This window comes from Notechis scutatus, chromosome 1, assembly GCF_049901735.1.
Source record: "Notechis scutatus isolate UNSWTSFEM ecotype Mainland chromosome 1, rNotScu1.2, whole genome shotgun sequence".
Taxonomy (NCBI): domain Eukaryota; kingdom Metazoa; phylum Chordata; class Lepidosauria; order Squamata; family Elapidae; genus Notechis; species Notechis scutatus.
The window spans coordinates 20,848,471-20,872,159 of record NC_142009.1 but is presented as its reverse complement, the minus strand read 5'-3'; the positions used below and the strand labels follow the sequence as shown (position 1 = coordinate 20,872,159).

Here is a 23,689-nt window from a genome sequence, read left to right as displayed (position 1 = left end):
GGGGGTGAGACTATCTGCAAATTACTTAATAGGCCCAACCAAATGGCTGTTCCTTCTGTTTGTTTTACCCCACCGGTACTCTCTCTTCTTTCTTCCTCCTTCTGAACATTTTGTTTCCTGCTCTCTTGTAGATCCAGAAGTCCCAAGAGCAAAAGGAAAGAAAAAAATAAAGACAGAAAAAGGTGAGTTTTCAATTGTCAGTCTGCAATGCTTATGAATTTCTAAAGCTAGAGAGCAGATAGGGTAGGATGTTGGAATCTATAAAACACATCTGGATGGTGTGATATAAAGCTGGTGTCTTTTTCCCATTTAATAAAAACATTCCTTCCTGTGGAAAGTAGAAGGAAGTGAAAATGCCACACTTAAGATGCATAGTCTCTGATGTAAGGGAAGTGCTTCATCCAAGAAGAGGCACTCTTTCCTATATATCAGAAAGGAGGAAAATGCCTCTTTTAAGACAGCCTTTAAAATCATGTAATTGTAATATTTTTTTTATAAACCTCTAATTTAAATAATTTTAATTCATCAATAATTTCTTTTTCTTCCTGTTGGCTTGTTGCTTGTGTTGGCTGCAAGAACATAGCATTAACAGATGTAGCAGTGCTGATATTGATACTGGAATAGACCTTAATGGAAGTTGTCAAATCACAAAAGGGAGTGAAATCAACACACGAAACATGGCAAGAAAATGCTGAAAAATCTCCGTCTAAGCATTTCAGTCTCTGCTTCAAACTATTGCTTTAGAAAGCATCTTTCTAAAGTTTCCAGATAATCTACCTGTGATAGTGTTACATCCCACTGGCAGTGACCTATGAAGCAGAATTAAGAGGGAGGAATTCATCAGAAGGTGGAATAAATGCTATTACTTGATTTTTACATAGAGTGGGTAGAAGGTGATTAATTTGGGGCACTTGCCTTGTTGACCAGGCCTGAATTCATCATAGTTTGCCCACAAGGGAATTTCCTGTGTATTGTTCACATTACTTACAGGAGAGCCAGCTTGGGGTATTGGTTATGATATCAGGCTAGAAACTCAGCCCTAGGAAGAAGGTGGCAAGGGAAAACCACCTCTGAAAACCTTACCAAGAAAACTGCTGGAACTTGCAGTTGCCAAGTTACTCACTTTCCTGATTCAGAATCCTTCAGAATTCATTTGCTAGCATGGGATTATTAACGTATTAAACATATAAGGCCACCTGTGTTCCTTGCAACTCTGGAAAGTGAAAACAATGTTAAAACAATTTAAATGTATGAACAGAAGAACAACAAAAATTGGGAATTACACCCTAATACATTTGCAATGAGCAAATTAGGAAAAGCTGGATTATCTGCAACAATAAATCTCCATTTCTCTTTTAAAAGATCAAATAGAGCAGGAGTCCTGAAAAGCACCAGCATGAGCTCCAGGTTGCTTATCCCTGATTAAAGTAATAACTTCTGAATAACTGAGATAAAGATTGTTGATAAATTTTGTGGGGTTGAAGGGAATTAAAATTGAGTTGGGGGTGGAGAGATCATTCTGAACATTTTGCTTTTTCTTCCAGAGAGCTGAATCTGATTTAACCCTCCCACACCTGTGGGAAAGTTTTTAATTCAGAATAGGCAATGCATGATTTCTTGCGCATTAACATTACTTTTTGATCCTGTGTCTAGCAAATTTTCTCCCTCGATTTTCAGTAGAAACCTATGCATATCAGAAATACTTTTAGATTTACAACCTGGGAAGCATGTAGAGAGCTCTTATTTAAAAGATTTGTATGCCTGCCCATCTTAAACAAGTCCAGGCAGCTCCCAACAGCAGTAAAACCCAATATATATAAAAACATACCAAAAACAAAACAAAACCCTGGTGCTATAATCATCGTTTTAGGAAACTGCACAGCCAGCTCCAACATTTCATTCTATTTATTCTATTCTATCCCAGCCCCTGGGTAAAAAGCCAGGTCTGGGTAAAATGCCAAAGGTTAAAAGAGTGGAGACCTGCCAAATTGTCAGGGGGGAGATGTTTTGTAATGTAAGGGCAGTAACTTACAAAAACCTTGTTTACAAGATAATGGGCTGTGTCAAGACAATTGTTTTTCAGAATAGACTCAGGCTGGGTTCTTGAAAGACTCTTAATCAGATCAGTTGCACAATTTGGTTAGGTTTATTTATTTGCCAAACATGTACAAGATATAAGTATGAATATAAACAAGAACAAAGGAAGTAAATACAGATAAATGGGGACAGTAAGACAAGGACGGTAGGCACGCTGGTGCGCTTATGCACGGCCCCCTTTAAGGACCTCTTAAGAATGGGGTGAGGTCCATAGTAGACAGTTTGAGGTTGAAGCTGTGAGGGGTTGAGGCTGTAACAATGGAGTTGGGTAGGGTGTTCTAGGCATTCCTTTTGTATGACTTCGGTTTAAAATAGAATAGAATAGAATAGAATAGAATAGAATAGAATAGAATAGAATAGAATAGAATAGAATAGAATAGAATAGAATAGAATAGAATAGAATACTTTATTGGCCAAATGTGATTGGACACACAAGGAATTTGTCTTGGTGTAAATACTTGGTGTAAATTACTGTATGAACCCAGCAAGTTTGGTTAATTCATGGATCACTGGATTCAGCAAACGTGTGTGTGTGTGTGTGTGTGTGTGTGTGTACACATAGCTTCTAAGGGTGACAAGAAACATCAATGATAGTGCAGCAAAGTCTCCAGAAGAAGCAAGGGTGAAATTGATTAAAAAAAATACCCGTAGCTTGGGAAAATTCTTTTGAAAAAAAGTAAATTTTCACATCCAGGTTTGGGACACCGTCATAAGGAGGCTCAGGCTGTTGTCCCTCCTGCTTTCTGGCTGGCTGAGGACTTTGAAGAGAATCTGACTCTGAATTTTCCCCCCCTCTGTTCTTGTTCAGAAGCCTCTAAATAAAAGTCCAATGTCTTTGAAGGTTTTGCTGTTGAATATTGTGTTTTCTTTGTACCTCCTTTTCTGTTCCAACATTTAAAGATCCATATTTTCATAAGAGTTTCATTACAAACATTTAAATATTTTCCATTAAAATGTCTGTGAAAACAGCAAGTTGATAAGAATCAGAAATGGAGCACCCCAGTTAATATCCAGAGAGTCCCCAGATTGAAATGAATAAAGAAAAAAACCCACACAATCTGAATCTTGCACACCTGCCAAATCTCCCAGTATCTCAGGGCATTCCTATAAGATCATATGAAATTTTAGGGTGAGAGGGCTAAGAACTCTTGTAATATTTTGAACATAGAATGAGATTGCCCAGTGACATCCAATTTTAAACAGTTTGTTCTGACCAAGGCTTCTCTGACCGTAATTACACAGACACTTATTTTAAGAACAAGTCTTGTTTTATTGCAATTCTGGGAATTATTTTCATTCTCAGTTGGTAATGAATCTCAAACAGTCCCTCGAGATAAGCACCCATCTTTCTTCCCTGTGAAGTGCTGCCAATAATAGAAGTGTCCAATGAGCTAGAAAAAAATCCACCGAAGTACAAAGAGCTTCAAGAATGAATCTGAACTGAATGAGTGATTTTGCTTCCTGCAAAGGTTTCTTTACCTTTGCCTGTCCTTTATACCTTATGGGAGGGGCAATCACCTCGCAGCCTTACTCCCAAGTTGCCCCTTTTGTTTCAGCTGCTCTTGCCTTCTAGCAGCTCTGTGCACATGCACACTGGGAACAGGCTCCCCTGGGTCCTCTGCTTCGCTGTTGCCAGACTCCGGAGGCTCCGGAGTTAGCACCCTACTCCCAGATGGTCCTGGCCCCATCTCTGCATTGGACGCAGGACCCTCGTCCAAGTCCTCTCCAGACTCCCGGACTGGTCCCTGTTCTTCTCCACTGTCCAATTACGCTGCTGTCTGCACAGGCTGCCAGCGAACCACAACACAGTTTGCCTTTCCCTGCAATAAGACAACAAGGTCAACAGCAACACTTGACAGGGCAGGTTTGATTGATTGATTGATTGATTGATTGATTGATCATTTGATTTGTTGGTTAATTATATGCAATCAAGTTGTTTTTGATTCCTAGCACAGCATAACTGGATTTTATCGATGACCATCTATCCTTAACCTGGTCATTCAAGTCTTTGCACCCATCAGCATTGTTATTGAGTCCTTGCTGCTGGTCATCCTCTTCTTTTCTTCCCTTCCTCCTTTCCCACCACTGCAGTGAAAACCAGAGAGTTAGCCAGCAGCACTTGAGGGGCAGAACAATCCATAATTTCGAGTGCAACCTTGCTAATCCCATGAGAGAGTATCCGATCACTGTTTTCTGCTTAGCTACCTTATGCTCCAGCTTCTCACTGCCTTCTTACAGATCTCACAGTGAACTGTCTCCTCGTCGCTCCCACAGACATAGCAGTTGTAGTTCTCGGAGCCTTTCCATTTCCTCGGAATACAGTGACTGCAAATCCACAGGCAGGTAAGCTGTGGTTGAGTCTGATATGGCACATTTTTAGTGGACATACAATATTATTTATGATTTCATTTAGTCAATTTCTAAGGCTGCCTGATCCTCAAATAATTCAAGGCGATGCACAATAAAAACTAAAAATGGTAGCAAAGACTACAAAAACTCAACATTGCAGTAGGTTCACACATTGCTATGGTTCTGAGTCTGCTCGATGACCCAGGTTTTTTTCCCTTCCAGTTTTCTTTTAAAGGGTAGGAGCATGAAAGAGGAATGCTACTAAATAGAGTTCATTTTATTCAAGGCAGCCCCTGAAAATCCTTCCTAACTTTAACTACATCTGTACCAGAACACATATGTCTAAATAACTGGAAATGAAATTTGACACAAACTGTTCTGCAATGTTGAATTAAAATATGGCTGCTGTTCAGTTAGAGTGCTGAGCTATAATATTAACATTATTTGGTAAGAAGTGTGTCAGAAATTAGGAGAACACTGGATTGAAATCTTGTAAATGTGGCTGTTTGAAGATAATACCTAATGCAGTAATTCCCATATAAGGAAGACATTAGACAGAGAAAACTGGCCTTAAATACCATGGTACAGACAATAATGTACTATTTTCTGTACAGCTTTTCCACAAGTAGGCTTCCTCTGATTCAGGGGTAGGCAGTGGAAGACCTAGGCTGGCATGCAGACTCCTCCAAATATTCTCCCCCCCCGCCCTTTTGGCAATCTGTGGAGTGGCTTGTAACTCTGATTTAATAAGAGCAACAAAGCAACAAGGCTTTCCATCAGCTGAGAAAGGTAATATATAAAAAGCATAAACTCCAAAATAAGATTAATACAGTTGATTTTTTTAAAATCCCAAACCCCTCCCCTCACACATGTGTACTCAGAGGAAAAAGAAAAATCACAGCCCAACCATAAAAGCCACATTGTGCATCCCCGACTTGTTGTGATAAGCAGCAGCCTTCCTTCTGCTACCTGCCTTCAGTATGACTTACAAGGATAGACAGTTCCTTTGCCTTCCCTTCTGTCTACAGATTGAGCCCCAAATACAGAGAGGATGGTCAAAGGGCCAGCAGCCACAGATCCAGCCACAGCCCATCCTCCTCTTGCACTGGCCACAGCCGATCAGCCACGCCTCATCAAAATGGGCACAAGGGCAGTGCCCAGAATGGTCGCCATAGCCATGGTGCCCTGTCGGAGAAGAAACAGGAGGTACGGATGCTTCTGTTTTTACCATGATTTGAGCCTCACCTATTCCTCCTTTCCAAAGCAGCCTTGTCCCCTCCTTTCATTCCTCCCTTGCTCTCTTTTGGACACTTTGCTCAGGATATGATGGATGGCAAAGACTCTGTTGATTCAGAGTAAGATTCCCCAAAACCATTATTCTGCTATGATAATTACAATCCAGCTATCTATATCCAAGCAACTTCATATACCTGTGCAATATGAAGGGGCAAAAAAATGAAACCATGGGGAGAAATGAACCGTTTCTCAGGTTTTTAGTTAAGATTAGGAATGAGGGGAAAAGTTTGCTGGCAAATCTTTTCAGTTCAAAAAGCTGGGGTGTTGTAAGTGTAAAACATTCTAAATCCTGTTTTTCTTTCTCTCTTTCTCTCTCTCTTGTGCACACAAATACACACACAAAATGCGCAGACACCTTTATCACCCTCTTTCATGGCCTGTTCATGATTTCTAGCAATTGTAGAGATTGTTAACTTTTATCCACAAGCCCCTTCGAGGATAGGAACATTCCTTAAATCAGCGAGAAAGAGCATATTATTTGTTTACAGAAGTTCCCCAGAGGCAGTCTGTAACTGCTTGAACCCCTCAAAAGCTACTGAGTATTTCTCAAACTTGGCCACTTGAAGATATGTGGATTTCAATTCCTATAAATCCCCAGCAACCACAGATCATCCTTCTGTAACCTCTAAATGTATTGAATTACAACTCATAAAATTCCATTGCTAAGTGGCCAAAAACAGGAAGTTGTCATTCACCATCTTTGGAGGGTGGCAGGATGAGAAAGAAAGTCCATTTAGGACAGATAATGCTGAATTCAATGAAGTGTATAAGGCACCTTCCTATTTTGAAGGTATTGTTCACATTGACTTGTTCTTTTGATGTCAAACATAGCTGGGTGTTAATCAAAATCTCTAGTGACAGGGCAGTGGTTTCTGTCACTGTTGTGACATTTTAATAGCAATAATACTTATGATAATAAATTAAACACTAAAGAATTGTTACTGGGAAAGACAAGGAGCACAATCATCTGTACTGTGAATAGGAAGATGATTCATTCTTGATCATATACCCTCCTTTCTAAAAGGTCAATGAAAGGAACAATTCTCCATGACACTTACCCACAGCTTCCTGGGACAGTTGCTTGTTTGTTGGTGGGCCTTTCTGAAGGAACAAGAGTGGCAAAATCTGGGGGTGGAGTTAAAAGTAGGATAAGCCTAGAATCCGTATATAGCCACAAGTAAACTATGCCCAACCTCCCTTGAATTTATTTTTATTTATTTATTTTTATTTTATTTATTTATTTTTGTCAATTGCTTACAAAATAATAGGTATAACTAAAAACATAGTTATGAATACATGGATACATATATAATTCCGTTGATTCTTATCTAACCCCAAGCAGGTGTTAATCATTAATTGAAAAGATTCTTATGCATTAGTGTGATTAGCAATAAATCAGTTTAATTGGATCTTCATAGGTGGACCTAATCTCAAATTCAAATAACTTCCATTTCAGTCATTAACCAGAAGTGGACCTAATCTTTTGCCTCTGACATTAATCTTCTCAAATCAATGGAATTCAAAGGAGGATGGACTTAGTTCACTTGTGGTTATGTAGGGATTCTACGCTGATCTCTCTTTTAATTCCACCCACAGGTTCTGCTACTCCTTCTCCTACACTGTCATAAGAATATCATCTAAACCCAACCCAAACATAATTGGAAATAAGTAATAAATTTGCTCTTGTCTCACATCGAAAAATTCAAAGGACCATTATAGAACCATTGATAGTCAAGTAGTATCCACTTTTTTTTCATCTTCATGGTTGCCTCTGGTCCAAATATTTAATAAATGCTCTGAAAACTTTGAAAACTAATTTTGCAAAAGATGGTTACAAGAAACTTGATGTTTTTCAGTTATGCTTCATTTTTTTTAAATTCTTCAACAATTGGAAATATGTAATGGAAAGAGGATATACAAATCACTTGAAATAATATTAATAAATATAAAAATCTTGTTTGTCTCTATTAATAGCATTGCTGGTTGTTCATTCCTTATATTGTAACATATCTGTCATTCTGGGGGGAAAGAAAATAATCTGCCACAGGAATAGAAAATCTGTAGCCTTTCAACTATTGTTGAATTATAATCCCACCAACCCTATCTAATATGACCAGTGGCCAACAGATTCCCAGCTATTTGCTTTCTGCAAAGAATCTTATGACAGAAGACACAGTTTGCATACATGCAAACGTATTATATTCTCAGGAAGCCTTTGATATAAATTAGATTGGGAGGCAATAACAGGTCCAGAATCAGCTAATGTGTTTCATGGCAGAACTCAGTGACTGATTGATTACTGAAGTGATCCAGTGTTGAAGTGAACCGGCAGTAAAATTTCAGGCACCCTAGAGATGGAAGGAAAGGCCATCACATTTTCAGGATGACACAGAGCACTTGGAACAAGTCTTAGCTCAGTTGATCTCAGATGCCTTACAAATGAAGGCAAATATATGTGTCCCCTCAGATGTCTTAGCTCAAATTTTGGATGAAAAGCTGCTTATTCATTGTCAATCTCTTACTTGACAATTTGTTTTGACCCAACTCTGGCTAATGAGATTGTTGCATTGGATTGCACTACTGTTCTATTTGAAAAAGCGGAGATTCTGACCCTAGGGACAGAGTCAGGCATGACATGATTTTCTGTTGCCTGTCTCTTCAAGAGGCATTTAGCTGTATTGAGCCATATGTACTGAGACCTCATTTCTGGCTGAGGGGTGTTCAGGCTTTGGGCTGATCACAACCACTGGTGCATCATGCTCCAGCATGGAATCCATTACCTAAAAACAGAGTTCCTGGTCCTCCCAATTGTTAATGGTTTATTAATGCAAGCCCCTGCAAGTCATCTTCACAGAGAATTCAATAGGGCTCTCTATTTCTCCTCAGCTTACCCATTCTTTTTTCTTGATCATAAACCTTACCCCCCATTTTGTGTCTCAGATATATCACATCCACTTTCTGACACATTTGCTTGTTGTTATTCTTATCATTTTTATTTTTCTTCTTTCCATGTACAAAACATACATGCATGTACACATAAACACAAAGTACTGTATTTATTCCATTAGTCATTTCAATTTTATGCTCTTTGCTTTTAAAATAATGCTTTAAAGCATAACGTGACTTGTATGCCCTGAGATTTGGATCAGTTAGAGAACAAAATGGGCTTTGGAAACCTCAATAGGGGCCACCTGATTTTACTATCTGTCTGAATCCCTATTCCAGCATCGGTTTCATTGGACCAGCTATTTTTTTCCTCCAATATCAGCTGCGATTGGGCAATCAATTAACTATTAATGCAGAGATCCAAGATAATGGCTTAATTTCAGAAGAAATAACCAATAAATATCAGGATGAATCCAAGTTAGTGAAACTGGCTTAAATCCTAATATGTAATCTATTAATATGCTTCACATCTCTGAAATTTGGGAAATATTTATTTAAAAGAGTTTTTTTAAAAAAATAAATAGCTAGTTTTAAAGATTCCAAAACAAAGCCCTTCTTGTCCTGCTTCATATTTTCCTGTTTTAAACATCAGTGGCCAATGACTTTCTAAAAGTCTTTGTTTTTATTTTTTATCTGAAACACTGCTTTTTTTTAGCTCCCAATTTGAAATGTGACATTATAAAGCTTGATTTCTTGCTCAGTAGAAACAGGAAAGGGGACTAGAGGGACTTTTATTTCATTCTGATTTCTGCCACTTTGTAATGTACAGAAATGCAAACCATTAGCTTTTTCTTTTTTCTCTATTGTCATATATATATATATGTATATATGAATCTAGAAATGTGTGTGTGTGTGTATATATACACATGTATGTATGTTACTCTAGAACCCTCCAGCCAATTAAGAAATTCACAGATATCTTTCTTTACTTATTTATGACTCTTAAGCATTTTGGTCCCTTAGATTTCATGTTTAAAAGGGAAGACAATTACATACATCGTTAAAACACATATGTTCAATTAAACTTTACTTAAATTTTAACTTTTGCCAAATGGAAAGATCTGTTAAGCTGTTCCAGAGATTCTTTTAATATAAAAGGCAGATTTGAAAAAGTTAGAAGAAAATCAAAAACTTTTGAATCCAAATATATTTTAATAAAATTATCAGGAAAAATCAGAATCCGAATTATCTTCCTTCACCTGGTCATTAGGCTAATTATAAGATTCCCTATCCTGATCTCTGGTTTTAGAGACACAAAAATTAGGAATTCTTTTGCCTCTAAACCAGAGAGACATATACTGATATTCCAAACAATCATACTAACAATGTTGAATTTAATTTTTATTAAGGTAACATTAAGCAAAATCAAACTTAGTTTTTGTTCTGCCCAGTCCTCTCTTTATCCTAGCTCCACCCACTTTATAAAATGTAACCCACAACACAACATTAAAGATTGCAAGTTGCCTGTGCCCTGAATTGCTACCTCCATATTCAGTATAATTCCAAACACCAGTTACTGGAGAATAGGAGTTAGGATGGACTGTAGCCATAGGTAGAAAAGGGTGGAGGTAGGTGAGGAAAATTACTGCACCCCCCGCCCCCCGTATTATGATACAAGTGCCATCCTTTATCCATCCTTGGTACAATACCAACTTCTCTGAGCTGATATCTTTGGTAGGTTTTCATAAAGATTTTATAAAATAAAATCAGCAGTATCCTCACCTATCCCCAAATCATCCAATTCTCTCTGCAAAACCAATTAAAACACCTTGAGAGGTAGATACAGGACTGAAACTCTATTAAACTCAAAGAGACATTGACTTCCCTTATAAAGAGATTCTTTCAATGTTCATGTCAACTTTTTACACTTGTGGGCCTCCTTTACAACTCTTTCGGTCCATACACTACCCTCCCATTTCTCACTGTGCCTCCCCCTCTCCTCCCCACTTATATCTTTCCCTCATGGTCACCTTATATAATGCCTCCATCTTTTGAGGGAAGTCACTTTTGGCCTATTCCCCATTACAAAGAGAACCTTAAATCTTGACATTTTCTGCTTTCATTTGCTGCTTTTCTTGCATGCTGTTGGGACTTTTTGTGTACTTTAAAAATTTTAAATGTTACATAGTAACTTTTTAAAATTTTATTTCCCAATGGCTGTGCTTTTTAGACAATTGATAAATATGCCTATATATAGATAGCAAAAAATATGTTTACCTTGATGGATCAAAAAGAAAAGCTGAGTCAAAAGAAAACTCAGAGCAAAGCAAAGGGGTCTGAAGTGCATTACTAAAGAGTCATTGTCTTTTTCCCATTTTGCCCTCCAAATGTGGAGATTATTGTTTCTTTTTTTATTATTGCATTCCTGATCAAACAGAAGGTAGGTATTTTTCTCCCTCCGCACGTTCACTTCTACAGATCAGCCTGTTGAAAAGCACCGTAGTTTGATTAAATGTTATTTTTCTGTCTTTCTATTTCTCTCTCTCTCTCTGTATCTCTTTCATTCTTTCTCTCCTTCTTTCTCTCTCCTTACGCTTGTCTCTTTTTGGTGGCTCTGTACAATTTTCATTGTATTTTTTTAAAAACAGCTACAAAATCATGCTTTTCTTTTTCCCCGTGTTTTTTCTTTCTTTTTTCTTTTTAAAAAATGTTATATTGTTAGAATGCATTTCTGTGTGTTTTCAGCTCTTCGATCTTGTGTTTGTTTTCATAAATGGTATAATTATGTCAGCTGATTTGATTTCCTCTGTGTGGTTTAAATATGATTTTTAATATGGCTGATTAAAAATAAGTCATGTAATGATCCCCATTAAAGAATCTTTAAATAGAGGGACTATCCATAGAATCCTCATCATTGTATTTAGTAGTTACTGAGTTTGCAGAAGCTGTGAAAAAGTTAATTCCAAATATACAGTAGTAATCACAATTTTGTATACTGTACACAATTCAGAAACATAAAGCTATTTACACCAAAGCATCAGTTTCAAGCGAAGCAAGAATAACTTTAACAACCTTAATAATCTTAAAATATTGCCTAGACAGAGATTGATAATGAATTACAATACAGGTAGTCCTTGTTTAGTGACCACAATTGCCAATGACAACTGAAGTCACTAAAGGAAATCATGAGTATGTTTTTCCTTCGTTCTAATGACTGGGAAGGTTGCAAATGTGAGGATTGATCATAAAATTACTTTTTTGTCACCATCATAACTGCAGATGGTTGTTAAATAAGGTAGTTGCTAAATGAGGACTGACTGTATACATTTTTCAGTTTGCCACAAACATTTATTTGTATTTAAAATGGTGGCTCTTGATGAGGTTCCAAGTTGGGCTAGACTTCATAGGATATCACTTCATGGAAAGTTGAAAGAAGTTAAAAACTAGAAGAATAAGATAAATGTCAGTGTATGACTAGAATAACACAGTTTTGGAGTGACTCCATTGACTAGATCTGGCTTTGATACAACTTTCAGGAATGTTTACCACAAAATAAGCCTTCAGATGCCTTTTTTCTTCTTGGGAAGTCATTGTCAAACAGAAAAGCAGCTTCTCTGATGGTTTGCTCTCCCACTCGTTCCTATGTGGCCAGTCTAGGAAATCATCCTTCCTTCCCTCAACTCCTCTCCACTTTGTCCCATATATTTTGAATTATCTTAAGAAAAGGGACATGATTAGCTCTAAAACATACAAAGTTTTTAAAAATAGCCTCAAAAATAGTGGAAAGGATAGCTAGCACTAAAAGTTTTTGACCTAAATCAGGTGTTTTTCTCTGAACTTTAAACGATTCTCATTCAGCAAAATAACACATTATAAAGGCCCATAATCAATAAGGATTTGGATTTTTTTTGGCCCTTCTATGTTCATTCCATAGCCAATTACCTCAAAGATTACTTAAAATTATATCCATATTTCTCCTCCTGTAAAGTTTACTTGGTCATCCTTTTGTATACTCAGGTTTTTCTCCGCCTTAGCTTTGCTTAGGGATAAAGCAGCCTTCCCCAACCTAATGTCCTCTGGATTTAGCTTTGGTGGAAGCCCAACATATCTGGAGGGTACTGGATTGGGAAAGATTAAGGTAAGGCAACTGGTGGGATTTGTCCCCAATCTACTCCAAAGCACAATCCCCTATCCTCTTTGCTATATACCCCTTTGCCCCCTATGTTCTGATATCTGAACAAAGATTCCTCAATCCCTTATCCTCAGGTGTATGAACAGTAACCCTATAGGGTTCTTCCCAAGTTATTTAAGGCTGACAAACATTTGCTTGCCTGTCATGGTTCACATTTTGGGAAGCAGCAACAGAAACTAAGTATCTGCTGCATAGTAAAGCAAATACCATTATCACCCAAATCTTAATCCTAGAAAATACTGAATGCCAGAAAGTTTGAGCTATGTGGTAGATTTCAAGATCTGTTTCTGATACTAACTTTCTGCAGTCAATTGACCTAACATGAAATACCTAAACAACTGAATTGGGCCAGAAAATGCACATACCCCAATGGATTTTGAGTTTCATACTCCACTATGCTTCCAATTATTTTTCCAGGGATAAATTAATTTGCTCCATTTAGTGCGTGCTTATAAGCCTCCTATTTTCCTGGTTCAAATCAGACCCTCTTTGCTTTTCCATCTTATGCTGTTTATTGCAGGGGACATTTGTAATGAAGCAAGTCTGACTTGCATTAAGAAATGTCCAGAAGCAAAGGATTGTTAGAGGTTCCTTCAAGATAGGTCACTGATATGGAGACCATTTCTCCAATGATCCTCCTCTGATTTAATGCACACATTCATAAACACACAAGCACAACCTTTTAATAAGCTGTTTTTATCAACAAAGCATAAAGCATTTTGCAGTCTATCAAAACAGCACTTCAACTCAGGTTAAGAAGCACAGAAAGAATGGAACTGCTTGTAGTATTGGGATCCCTCATGCATATCATAAAAAAATCCAGGAATGTCACAACTGAGCACAAAAACGATTTAAGGGCAAAGCCCTTAAATTTAAGGGCATTTAATGAAACAGGGCTTGGAAGGGACGGATATATTACCACAATTGTCTAATGAATTAACTCATATTAGAACATATGGAACAGAAAGAACAATCTGCTCACCACTTCTTGATTGGTTTTCCATCATGATTTGACAATGTAATCCTGCTGGAGCAGAATACAAGACAAATCCATCATGGAAAAAATATTATTTGATCTAATACTGGCACCAAAAAAGTCAAGGTGCGTACTTTGTAGGTAGAAAACAACTATATCATCTCTGTACCTCCCGCCCTTTCTGGCCTGAATCAGATGGTTTTCACAATCACCACCCCAATTCCAATACGTATTTAACAATTTGAAGGAGTTAAAGACTGTTGCCTGAGCTCATGGTGGTGCTAGTTTGGTGGTGGAAATGCTAACTTTTCAGAATGACATATACTGATTTCCTTTTGTTTTCTTGTTCATGCTGAAGCCTCCATAGCGTGCCTCACTGGTAGGTATATACATTTTAGAAGGATTGCTAACTCTCTTGAGATTTAGTTGGGCATGCTTGGAAAAGGTAGATTGGCCACCAGCTGAGCCCAGGCCGAAACCCCTCAGCAGGATTGCCATTGACCAGCCCCCTGATGTTAACCAACGGAGCTCCTTAGATCCAGCAACCCCAAAGCAAAGAGCAACATTTAGACGTGTCCTTTTGCAACCACTGCCATTTGAGAGGCCATTTTGACCTTATTTATTGATTGATTAAAAACATTCATTTAGCTGCCCATCTTACAGCCAACTCTGCAACAAACTTTGAGACATGACATACATGTTTTTGCCAATGCAATATAATTCAAGCAATTGAAATTTAAAGAGCCCAAGAGAAAGATATTCCTTTCATATCCTGACAAGCTTGCTAAAGGCTTTTCAGTCCTTTCCCAATGTTCCAGTTTTCAAATCATTACCCAGTTTTTCTTTTGGGATTAGTTAGAGGATATTTTTCCTTTTCATAGATGCATGCAAACTGTGTTACAATTTTTAAAATTCCAATCCCTTTCCCCAGATTTCTACAAGTTAATTCTGAAAAAGTAGGGAAAGGTGTCTTCTATCTTCCTTTAATTTTTAATAAGCCCGAGATATCTATGGCAGGACATACTAGAAAATAGAAGCATGATTCCTGCTTTTTATGGAGTAGTTTTAGACCACTGAACATCATAAACAGGTTTACAAGTTTATTTAAAAAACAAAAGATGGAAGAGACCCTTCAAATATCTCATTACCCACTCTAGATGTTTTTTTTCAAGGAAAGGACTAAATGGTAGCCTGTCATAATTAGCAGCACTTGTCCCATGAGAGATCAACTGGCAGTGAAATATTTAAATTTGCTTGCAGTGAGATCCTTGGTATGTGTGTGTGTGTATGTGTGTGTGTATGTGGATCGTTGGTTATTCGGGTTTTCTCCCGCGTAAGATTGGAAGTATCTAGGCAGCGTTTGATGAAGTCTCATTCATCATCTTCAGGCTTGTGCCTTCGGCTCTGTGCTCCTCTGAGAAGCACAGAGCCGAAGACACAAGCCTGAAGATGATGAATGAGACTTCATTGAAACGTTGCCTAAATACTTCCAATCTTACGCGGGAGAAAACCCGAATAACCAAAGATCCACATACAAATACCCGCGAGAACCTCAGAAAACATATATATGTATGTATATATATATGGTATTCAGCTTTGTTCGGGTATTTTCCCACGTCATTATAGTTGTGCTTTTAAAGTTGTAGCAATGTTTCAGCAGAATCTCATCTGCCATCATCAGGCTTCTGTATTGAGTTCATCTGTGAGTCAGACTTTTACAGTTGTTTCAGTTTTAAATTTGGGGCGAGCCTTCTGCTGTGCCAGAATGGTTTTTTCTTCATTCTGATTGGTTGGGAGTCTTGGTCTGTGTTTATTGGTCTTGGAGTTTGCTGTGTTCTGCTTGATTGGTGTTTTTAATATCTTCTGTCTGTTTTGTGGCTTTTTTTGTCTTGATTGGCTGGCAACATTGTGTTCCTGTATTGGAGGCTTTTAGTGCAGCTTGGCTCCAAGTAAATGGACGGCTATCATTTATTAGGAAGCTAGGTTTTATCTGGGTGCCTGGTTGGGGTGTGTTTGAGCTGGAGGTATCAGGGGGGATCTGTTTGTGCCCAGGTGTTTGCCTGGCTTGTGGTGTGGAGATTTTTTTGTTTGTGAGTGCAGGCTTCCAAATAATTGACAGTCTGGTGGAATCATCTCTTCTATTCATGCTTTCAGGTCTTTTTTCAATCTCTGTGGCTTCTCTGATAATTCTGTGGCTGGGGTTTTCTATAGTGGCTAGGGTTTTGGTGCCATTGAAGTTGATGCTATGACCTGTGGCTTTCATGTGTTGGACTAGTGAGGAAGTGTGTTCCAGCTTTTTGACTGCATTTTTGTGTTCATCCAGGCGGGTACTTATTCTTCTATTGGTCTGTCCAATGTATGTGGTAGGGCATGATGCACAGGGGACTTCATATATGCTTTGGTTTTCCAGGTCAATTTTATCTTTGGGGTTTCTTAGGATGGCTGCTATTTTTCTGTCTGTTTTGAAGGCAGTCTTGATGTGATGTCTGTGTAGTATCTTACTGATTTTGTCTGTAGTACCTCTTATGTAGGGCAGGACAGCTGTTCCATAGGTCTGTTCATCTTCTAGGTCTCCATTATGCCTCAATGTGTTTTTGTGGATCAAGCCGGTGATTTTGCTTTTGTGGAAGCCATTAACTGTCAGTACTTTAGTCAGGGTGCATAGTTCAGTCTTTATGTGTGTCTTGTCTGCCAGGTGTTTGGTTCTGGCGATTAGTGTTTTGTCCACGGAGTTTATCTGTGCTGGGTGGTGGTGGGATTGGGCATTGAGGTAGTGGTTGGTGTGTGTTTTCTTCTGGTATATGGTGTGTCCTAGTGTGCCATCTGTTTTTTTGTAGATTAGTACATCTAGGAATGGTAGTTGTTTGTTTGTTTCCGTTTCCATGGTGAACTTGATTTTGGGGTGTGTGCTGTTTAGGTGTGTTAGGAAATTGTTTAGGTTTTCTTTTCCATGGGGCCAAATCACAAATGTGTCATCGATGTATCTTAACCATAGTTTGGGTTTGTGGGTGGCATTGGCCAGGGCTCTGGATTCGAATTCTTCCATGAACAGGTTTGCAATGACGGGTGACAGTGGTGATCCCATAGGGGCTCCTTCAATTCGTTTGTATCTTTGTCCTTTGTATATGAAATATGTGTTGGTTAAGCAGTGTTCTGCTAGTTCCATGAGGTGTTTAGCTGGTTGGTATATATTTTTGATGATTTCAAGAGTTTTTTTTATCGGGACTTGAGTGAATAGTGAAACCACGTTGAAACTTACAAGCAGATCTTCCAAGACTCACAGACGAACACAACACAGAAGCCTGATGATGGCAGATGAGATTCTGCCGAAACGTTGCTACAACTTTAAAAGCACAACTATAATGACGTGGGAAAATACCTGAACAAAGCTGAATACCATACATGTAAGTACCCATGAAAACTTAAGAAAACAAATATATATATATATGTATATTTCTTCAGAATTACTAAGATCCATTTAATGTCCCAATAATAATTATTTATTGTGTGTTTATTAGCTATCACATTTCACTAGAAAATGAAACAAGAATAAAAGGAAGGGAGAAAGAAAAAATTGATAATATTGGTACATCAAGAATAATGCAGTAATGCTTTACGAGTACGGAAATTCTTTGTGAAATAGTTCCAAATACATGAATGTGGTTCCTTATTTCTGTCAGTGAAATGTTGAAGGACTACACCAATAATCTTTTGACTTAAGAATTTCCAACCTGGCATATTCCAAAAACGTTATACTACATCCTGTATCAAATCGAGCTATCAGGTCCATGTTCAGAGTTATACCTCATCAGGATATCTACAGCTCACCAAACTAGGATAGACTATCTGAGATGACAAGAGTTATAGCATCACATGGAATTATAATATTGGTAGAACATGAAGAAAGAATCAAAAGAGTCCTTATTCCTTAAAGATTTGTAAGTATAATCTATACATTCACAGTTAATGTGACTTTAAAACCACACATTACAAATCCTGTGTCAGGAATGTTTTTAGTTCTGTATGATGAACTCAAGTCTACATGATCACAGATCTTAGACATTAATATATTTGAGGATTTGGCAAAAAGTGTACTGAATTTTTCTGCACGTGTCCCCATACATAATTTCACTGAGTTTAATAGTTTTTTCCACTGCAAGGAGTTGTAGTGGTCATATGCTTATCACAGAAACACATGGAGAAGTCCCTTTCTTTCTTCTGACTCAAGAGTTTTTTTACATTCCTACATCCAGCCTCTGAGATTCCTCCAGGTGTTGCCCATAGTCTATTGTGCCTGCACCCTTATCCAAAACAGCTAAAGCTTTGGTGGCCTGAATTTTTTATTTTTGGAGAGGTGATATTCTCAAGCTATTTCCCAAACTTTAGCTTTCTGAAGCCTTAAAAAGCAAGTTCTTTTTAATAAAAATATAAAAAAGAAACGATGCCCTTGAGTCAAGATTAATGTCTGCTGATACCATCCATGCAATTTCTTATTAGCATTACAGAAATGGATTGTCATGGTTTTTTCCAAAATATTTTTCCCCGCTTCCCACCTGATCCTGGAATTCCTAGGTGATCTATCAGATATTTAATTTCTTTTGAATTAAAAATAATTATTTCTGACCCTAAAATACCAAGAAGAAGCTTGATAGATAGCATTCCTCATTTTTGTTGTAAATATGTAGTACTTCATAAAGCAGAATCCCTTAATGCCATTTTGTCCATTGTTTTCAGTTCTCTTATTGTAAGAAAAACAAAAAAGCATTAAGTTCATAATGTTGTGCTTTTATGGTAAATATGGATATGCAAAAATCATAATACTTTGATAGTACTACAAACGTCAGCAGCTCTGCTTCATTGCTTTCATGGGGCTTTATCCCCATAACATAACATTCCAGCTTTGGATCCTGGGAAATATAATATCCATGCTTAAGATAAATTCCAAATATCTTGGAAGCTATATATCATTGTAATTACTCTTTTTCCTGTAATTATAAAAAGAAAATGCTGATTGTCTGTGTCTATATTGATTACTAGATAGAGAACAATTGCAATCTTTGTAAAATGCCTCATTCCTTCACTGTCCACCTCATAGTCATCCTTAAGATTCCCTTTGATTTCTCACTAAAGAGTCACTTGTTAGCTACAACTTCAGAACAAGGTTTTCTTTGTAAAAGTCTTTACTAATCAAATTTAGATTGAACAATATACTTGTCCAAGGGCATCTGGCAGACTTCAGAAGTGGGAAATGTATTTTATTCATTTGAGATATATCCCACCTGTCTTTGTACAACTCAAGATGATATATATACCACTACTTCTCCTATTTCCCTCACAACAACTATGGTGATAGGCGAGTTGGGAAGAAAGAGTGGCCCAAGTCAACCAGTCTACTTCCATGTCTAGGGCAGGACTAGAATGCACAGTCTCCCTGTTTCTAGTCTAGCTCCTCAATGACAACACCAGAATCAAAGTGCCCAGTGATACCTATAATTTTAATCTTCTGTAAGAATAATTCAGAGGTAGAACTTCATCCCTAGGATGCTGAGTTGGTAGAGACATGTTCAGATAATCTCTGATGTGTATTTGTAGAACTAAGCCACACACTTGTTTTTAATTCCATTTTGAATTAATCTTGATAATAATATGAAGGCCTTTTCTGGCCAAGAGAAGCCATAAGAAGTTCCTATCAGCATCATGATATGTGTAGATCAGCCTTGCCTAACCTGATGCCCTCCAGATGTGCTGGACTGCAACTTTTATTTTGACTGCAACTGGACTGCAGCTTTTATTTTGCTCATCTAGCAGGGCCATTGGAAAGCACCATTTTAGGAAAGGCACCACATGTAAACTTATTGTTTTCATTTAGCTGGATGGAAAAACTAACCAAAAACATGGAAAACAAGGCTTTGTTTTAATGGGAATAAGGCATTGTACAGTGTATTTAATTATTATAAACAAGCAAATTGGTGTATGTAGGCCCACTAAACTTAAAATGACTAGGGCAAAGTACAATTGGGATTCAGACATTTGAAGGCTACCTTACCATGTTTGTTGAAAGAATTTGAGCAAACCATTAAACTTTTTAGGAAAATAGATTTGTTATCTGATCCAGTTGCATTCTGCCATTCAATTGTTCAAGGAAAATTTACATTGGTACAGCCTCTTATTCTAATGAGGGGATTTTTTAAACTGTTCTGTAAAGAGTGAGACTGAAGATCCATGGGAAATTACAATGATCAGGGTTTTCTGGGAAAAATATTATGGTAACATTGGTTAAAAGTTTATAAATGCTTGAAGTACAGAGAATATGATGATTTCTGTTTATGCCAGTCTATGATCATAACAAAGATTTGATTTGGTAATGATGTCTGTCAGCCTAGTTTCTTCTATCTTAATACATTATTTACAGTGATGGAATTTTGAAATAGCACAGAATCCACATTAAGCTTTTCTGTATCACAATAATTATTTCTTAGAACAAAAAATATATGTTATAACTATATAGCTTTTTATTTGTGGGGGGGGGGGGAAAGCCCATCTCCTAAAGTAGATGTTTCCATACTAATCCCATGGCTAATTTTCCAATGACTAAAATTAAAAGGGGAAATGCAGCAGTGAAGGGGAAGATTTTCCTCTGCTAAAGAAAGGAGAATCCATGAACCTATAATAGAACAAGATTAGATGAAAGGGAGGAATGAAGGAACACTGCTGTTCTTCTGAAATATTTCTCAAAATACACCTGGTTAACCAAAGCTAATGGCAGAGTTGAATGGATGTCACCAGTATGCTATCCTTTCAATACACAATTTTCAATATCCCCAGTCTGCATGGCTGTTGAGAGTGGAGAAGTTTTGAATTAGGAGACCTGGTTGCTCAGGATCAGAGACAGAATGAAACATCAGGATAAGGAGAGAAACTGCTTCAAATCTTCAGCAGACAAGGGCTTCCTGCTTCAGGTCTGGGGATTACAAATTTCTCATATTCCAAATCTGGATGGAAACCACATTGTTGGTTGGGTTTAATAAGAAAGCCAATCATATTCAACTCTCCAAATAAATAAATAAATCCTCATCACCCCCATGTTGTCATTGCTTCTCCGTGGGAAGTAAGTCAAGGCACAAAGACCAGTTCTTGGAGGGTTTTTTTTTAAAGGAGCCAAATAGAAATCCAGTTCTGATAATTGACCCAGAGAGAGGAACAGAGAGATTGTTTCCCTCTTTTCCCTAATTGTTTGCTGCAAGGCCCTAGGAGACAAGGGTGGTTTTGTTTTTTTATTTCTCTTCTCTCTTTCTCTCTCTCTCTCTTTCTCTTTCTTTCTCTCTCTTTCTCTCTTGCATTTTTGTCAATCTAATGATTCACTTATATTGCCCAACTTTTCCCTTCTCTTCATACCTTACCTACTAAAGGAGGAAATGCCACTTTCTTGGTAAGTGGACGTTAACCAAGAGGGACTTAAAAAAAAGTGGTAATTTAACAAAAATATTATAAAGTGAAATTTAAAGAGAAATAAAAGAGAATAGAACGCTGGTGGAGACTCTGCACAAAGTTCAAAACCCAGGAAGAGTTCAGAAACTTTTCTTTGTTTATTTTCAGTACTGATGACATTTGTGGAGTTTCCTTTTTGTTTAAAATTTGTTTCCTCCCCCCCCCCTGCCCCACACCATCCCTTTCCCCTTCCATCATTTACACCACCATGTTCCTCCCCATACTTCTGTCTTCTACTCCTCGATTGGCTATCAACAAATAATTTTTTTTAATCCAACCCCACACTTGGACCCCTGTTTCTAATCCTTTCTTCATCCCATAATATTCCCTCGTCCACATCCTCCCCTTTCTCTCTTTTTAAATATCATTTTAAATCATTACAAAAATTATATATCATGTAATTTCATTTTTCCAAGGTGATTCCCTCCTCCCGATTGAACTTTCCCTCCTATTTACATTTGGTTTTGGTTCATTTTCTGTTTTGCATGCCAGAGATTTGCATGAGCTGCGTTGTTTAAGGACGAGAGATTGAACAGGGGATCGAGGTGCAGAGTAGTTTCTGTGTAGCCTGCCTTATTCAATCATTGTGCATTGCCGTTGTGTACTGCAGCTTTCCTTGTTGGTGGGGGGTTTCTTTTAAAAACCTCTCCTCTCCTTTTTCTTTCTTTTTCCCCCTCCTGCTCGCTCCCTTTTTTTCATTCTACCAGAGGTTGGGTTCCCTGTCGCCTTCAGCCAAAGGGCACATAAAGACCGAAACCCTATCGCTCCACGCCAAAGAAAGCAGGGGGAACAAACATGGGGCCAAGACCCCCCGGAGGTCCACATCCCCAGGGAGATGCTCTGGAGGAGACAAACCCTCCCACAGGCGTCACACCAGATCCACATCAAAACACAAGCGCAAAGGGCGTCGCAGGGCCAAAACCTCTGCAAGCAAGGAATCATCCTGGTCGGTCAGCCATACAGGATATAGCAGTGACTCAGAAGGGTCTACCTATTCACATCAATACCACGCAACAACCGGGGCAGAAAAGAACCACAGGGTACATCTGAAAACGTAAGAGCCAAAGATTGTGGTGCATGTATGACTAGCTCAGTGCATGAATGAATAGTTCAATTCAAGCATCCAACCCTGTAGTCAGGAATACCTCCTTGGATTAGATGCTATCTGGGATTGAGTTTAGCTGTATCTCAGTGGCAAATGGGTAGCTTTTGACGGCCAACATTTTGAGTTGAGCAAAAATGTTTGTTACGTAAGTCACATTCCTGGATTCAGTACAAATTTGCAAAAATGGGTTTTGTGTACTCCAGACCCCAAAAATAAAGACCATCTGTTTTGAAAAAAATCCTTGAGGATTGATTACAGTTCTTAAACTTTTTAAAATTCCCTTTGAAAGGAATTTATGTAAAGTATATCCTGTTTTCAAAGACACTACATTATTTGGAGCAATGGCCAGAACAAGCCTGATTTAAAGATAAAGAATAATAGAAACAAAGAGGTTCGAAATGTCCCACAATGACATTTTAGATAGCAGATTACCTAGACATATAGGTCACCTGATCAGTCACCACAGCAAGATAGATTTAAATTTAAATTATAATAATCGAGTACTACCACTTGCAGATAATATCCTGCATCTACAGTGGTATATATGTCAGCCATCCTAAGATAAAAGTTCCCCAGGAAGCATAGATATGCTGTAAATCCTGAAATATTCTGTTTTCTTCCTGTACTTTGCACACCAGATGTTAAGATAAAATTCTGCTCCACATCCTGCTGATGGAAACAGCTCTGTCCTCTCAAAAATTGAATTGGAATAGCTTTATAAAGGAACTTTCCTTTTTGTGAGAATTTAATTCCAACCTGAAAGGTGAACACAGGTTTAGAAAATGTGTCAACTACTTAATTATCAAAACAAAATTAGATTGCTTGACTGCCTTTTCCCCACTCTGTTTTTCATTAGGTATTCTTTTTTGGTCGTCCTTACATCATATTCATTTTAAAGCTCTCTCAACTCCTAGTTCCATCTCTCCTTAATTCTGGCACCATGATAAAATACCTTTATAAAGAGCTATTAATGAGCTCAATGGAGAGATGTGACTTGGCTTTACAGCGCCTTGAGTGATACAATGGAATGAATGATGGTGCGACAGACTTAATTCTTTCCACATTTGAATCTATTCCTACAAATTAGCATTTGCACTTCTATATAAATATGTATGCTCTTTGCCCCATTGTTTGGTGATATGTATATGGCTATCATACCTCCTGACATTTTTGACTGTCCTGTGTTTTCAGCTGCAAGTGAGAAATTTCCAGCAAGATCACAAACAAGATGACAGGCTTCTTCACTGTCTCCAACCTCTCTATCCAACATGTTCATTTTCTCTGAAATAACCAGGGGTGG

General features: G+C 37.8%; 1 protein-coding gene across 4 annotated transcripts in view; it reads left to right on the top strand.

Annotated features, from left to right (window-relative positions):
- SRRM3 (serine/arginine repetitive matrix 3) overlaps positions 1 to 23,689 on the top strand; it is a 180,661-nt gene that overhangs the window by 144,825 nt on the left and 12,147 nt on the right. For all 4 annotated transcript variants that reach the window (XM_087957987.1, XM_087957989.1, XM_087957969.1 and 1 more), the window contains 4 exons: positions 132 to 182; positions 4,336 to 4,440; positions 5,475 to 5,652; positions 21,992 to 22,338. In XM_087957987.1, coding sequence (XP_087814113.1) covers positions 132 to 182; positions 4,336 to 4,440; positions 5,475 to 5,652; positions 21,992 to 22,338 — 681 coding nt within the window. The remainder of the gene's footprint in view (positions 1 to 131; positions 183 to 4,335; positions 4,441 to 5,474; positions 5,653 to 21,991; positions 22,339 to 23,689) is intronic.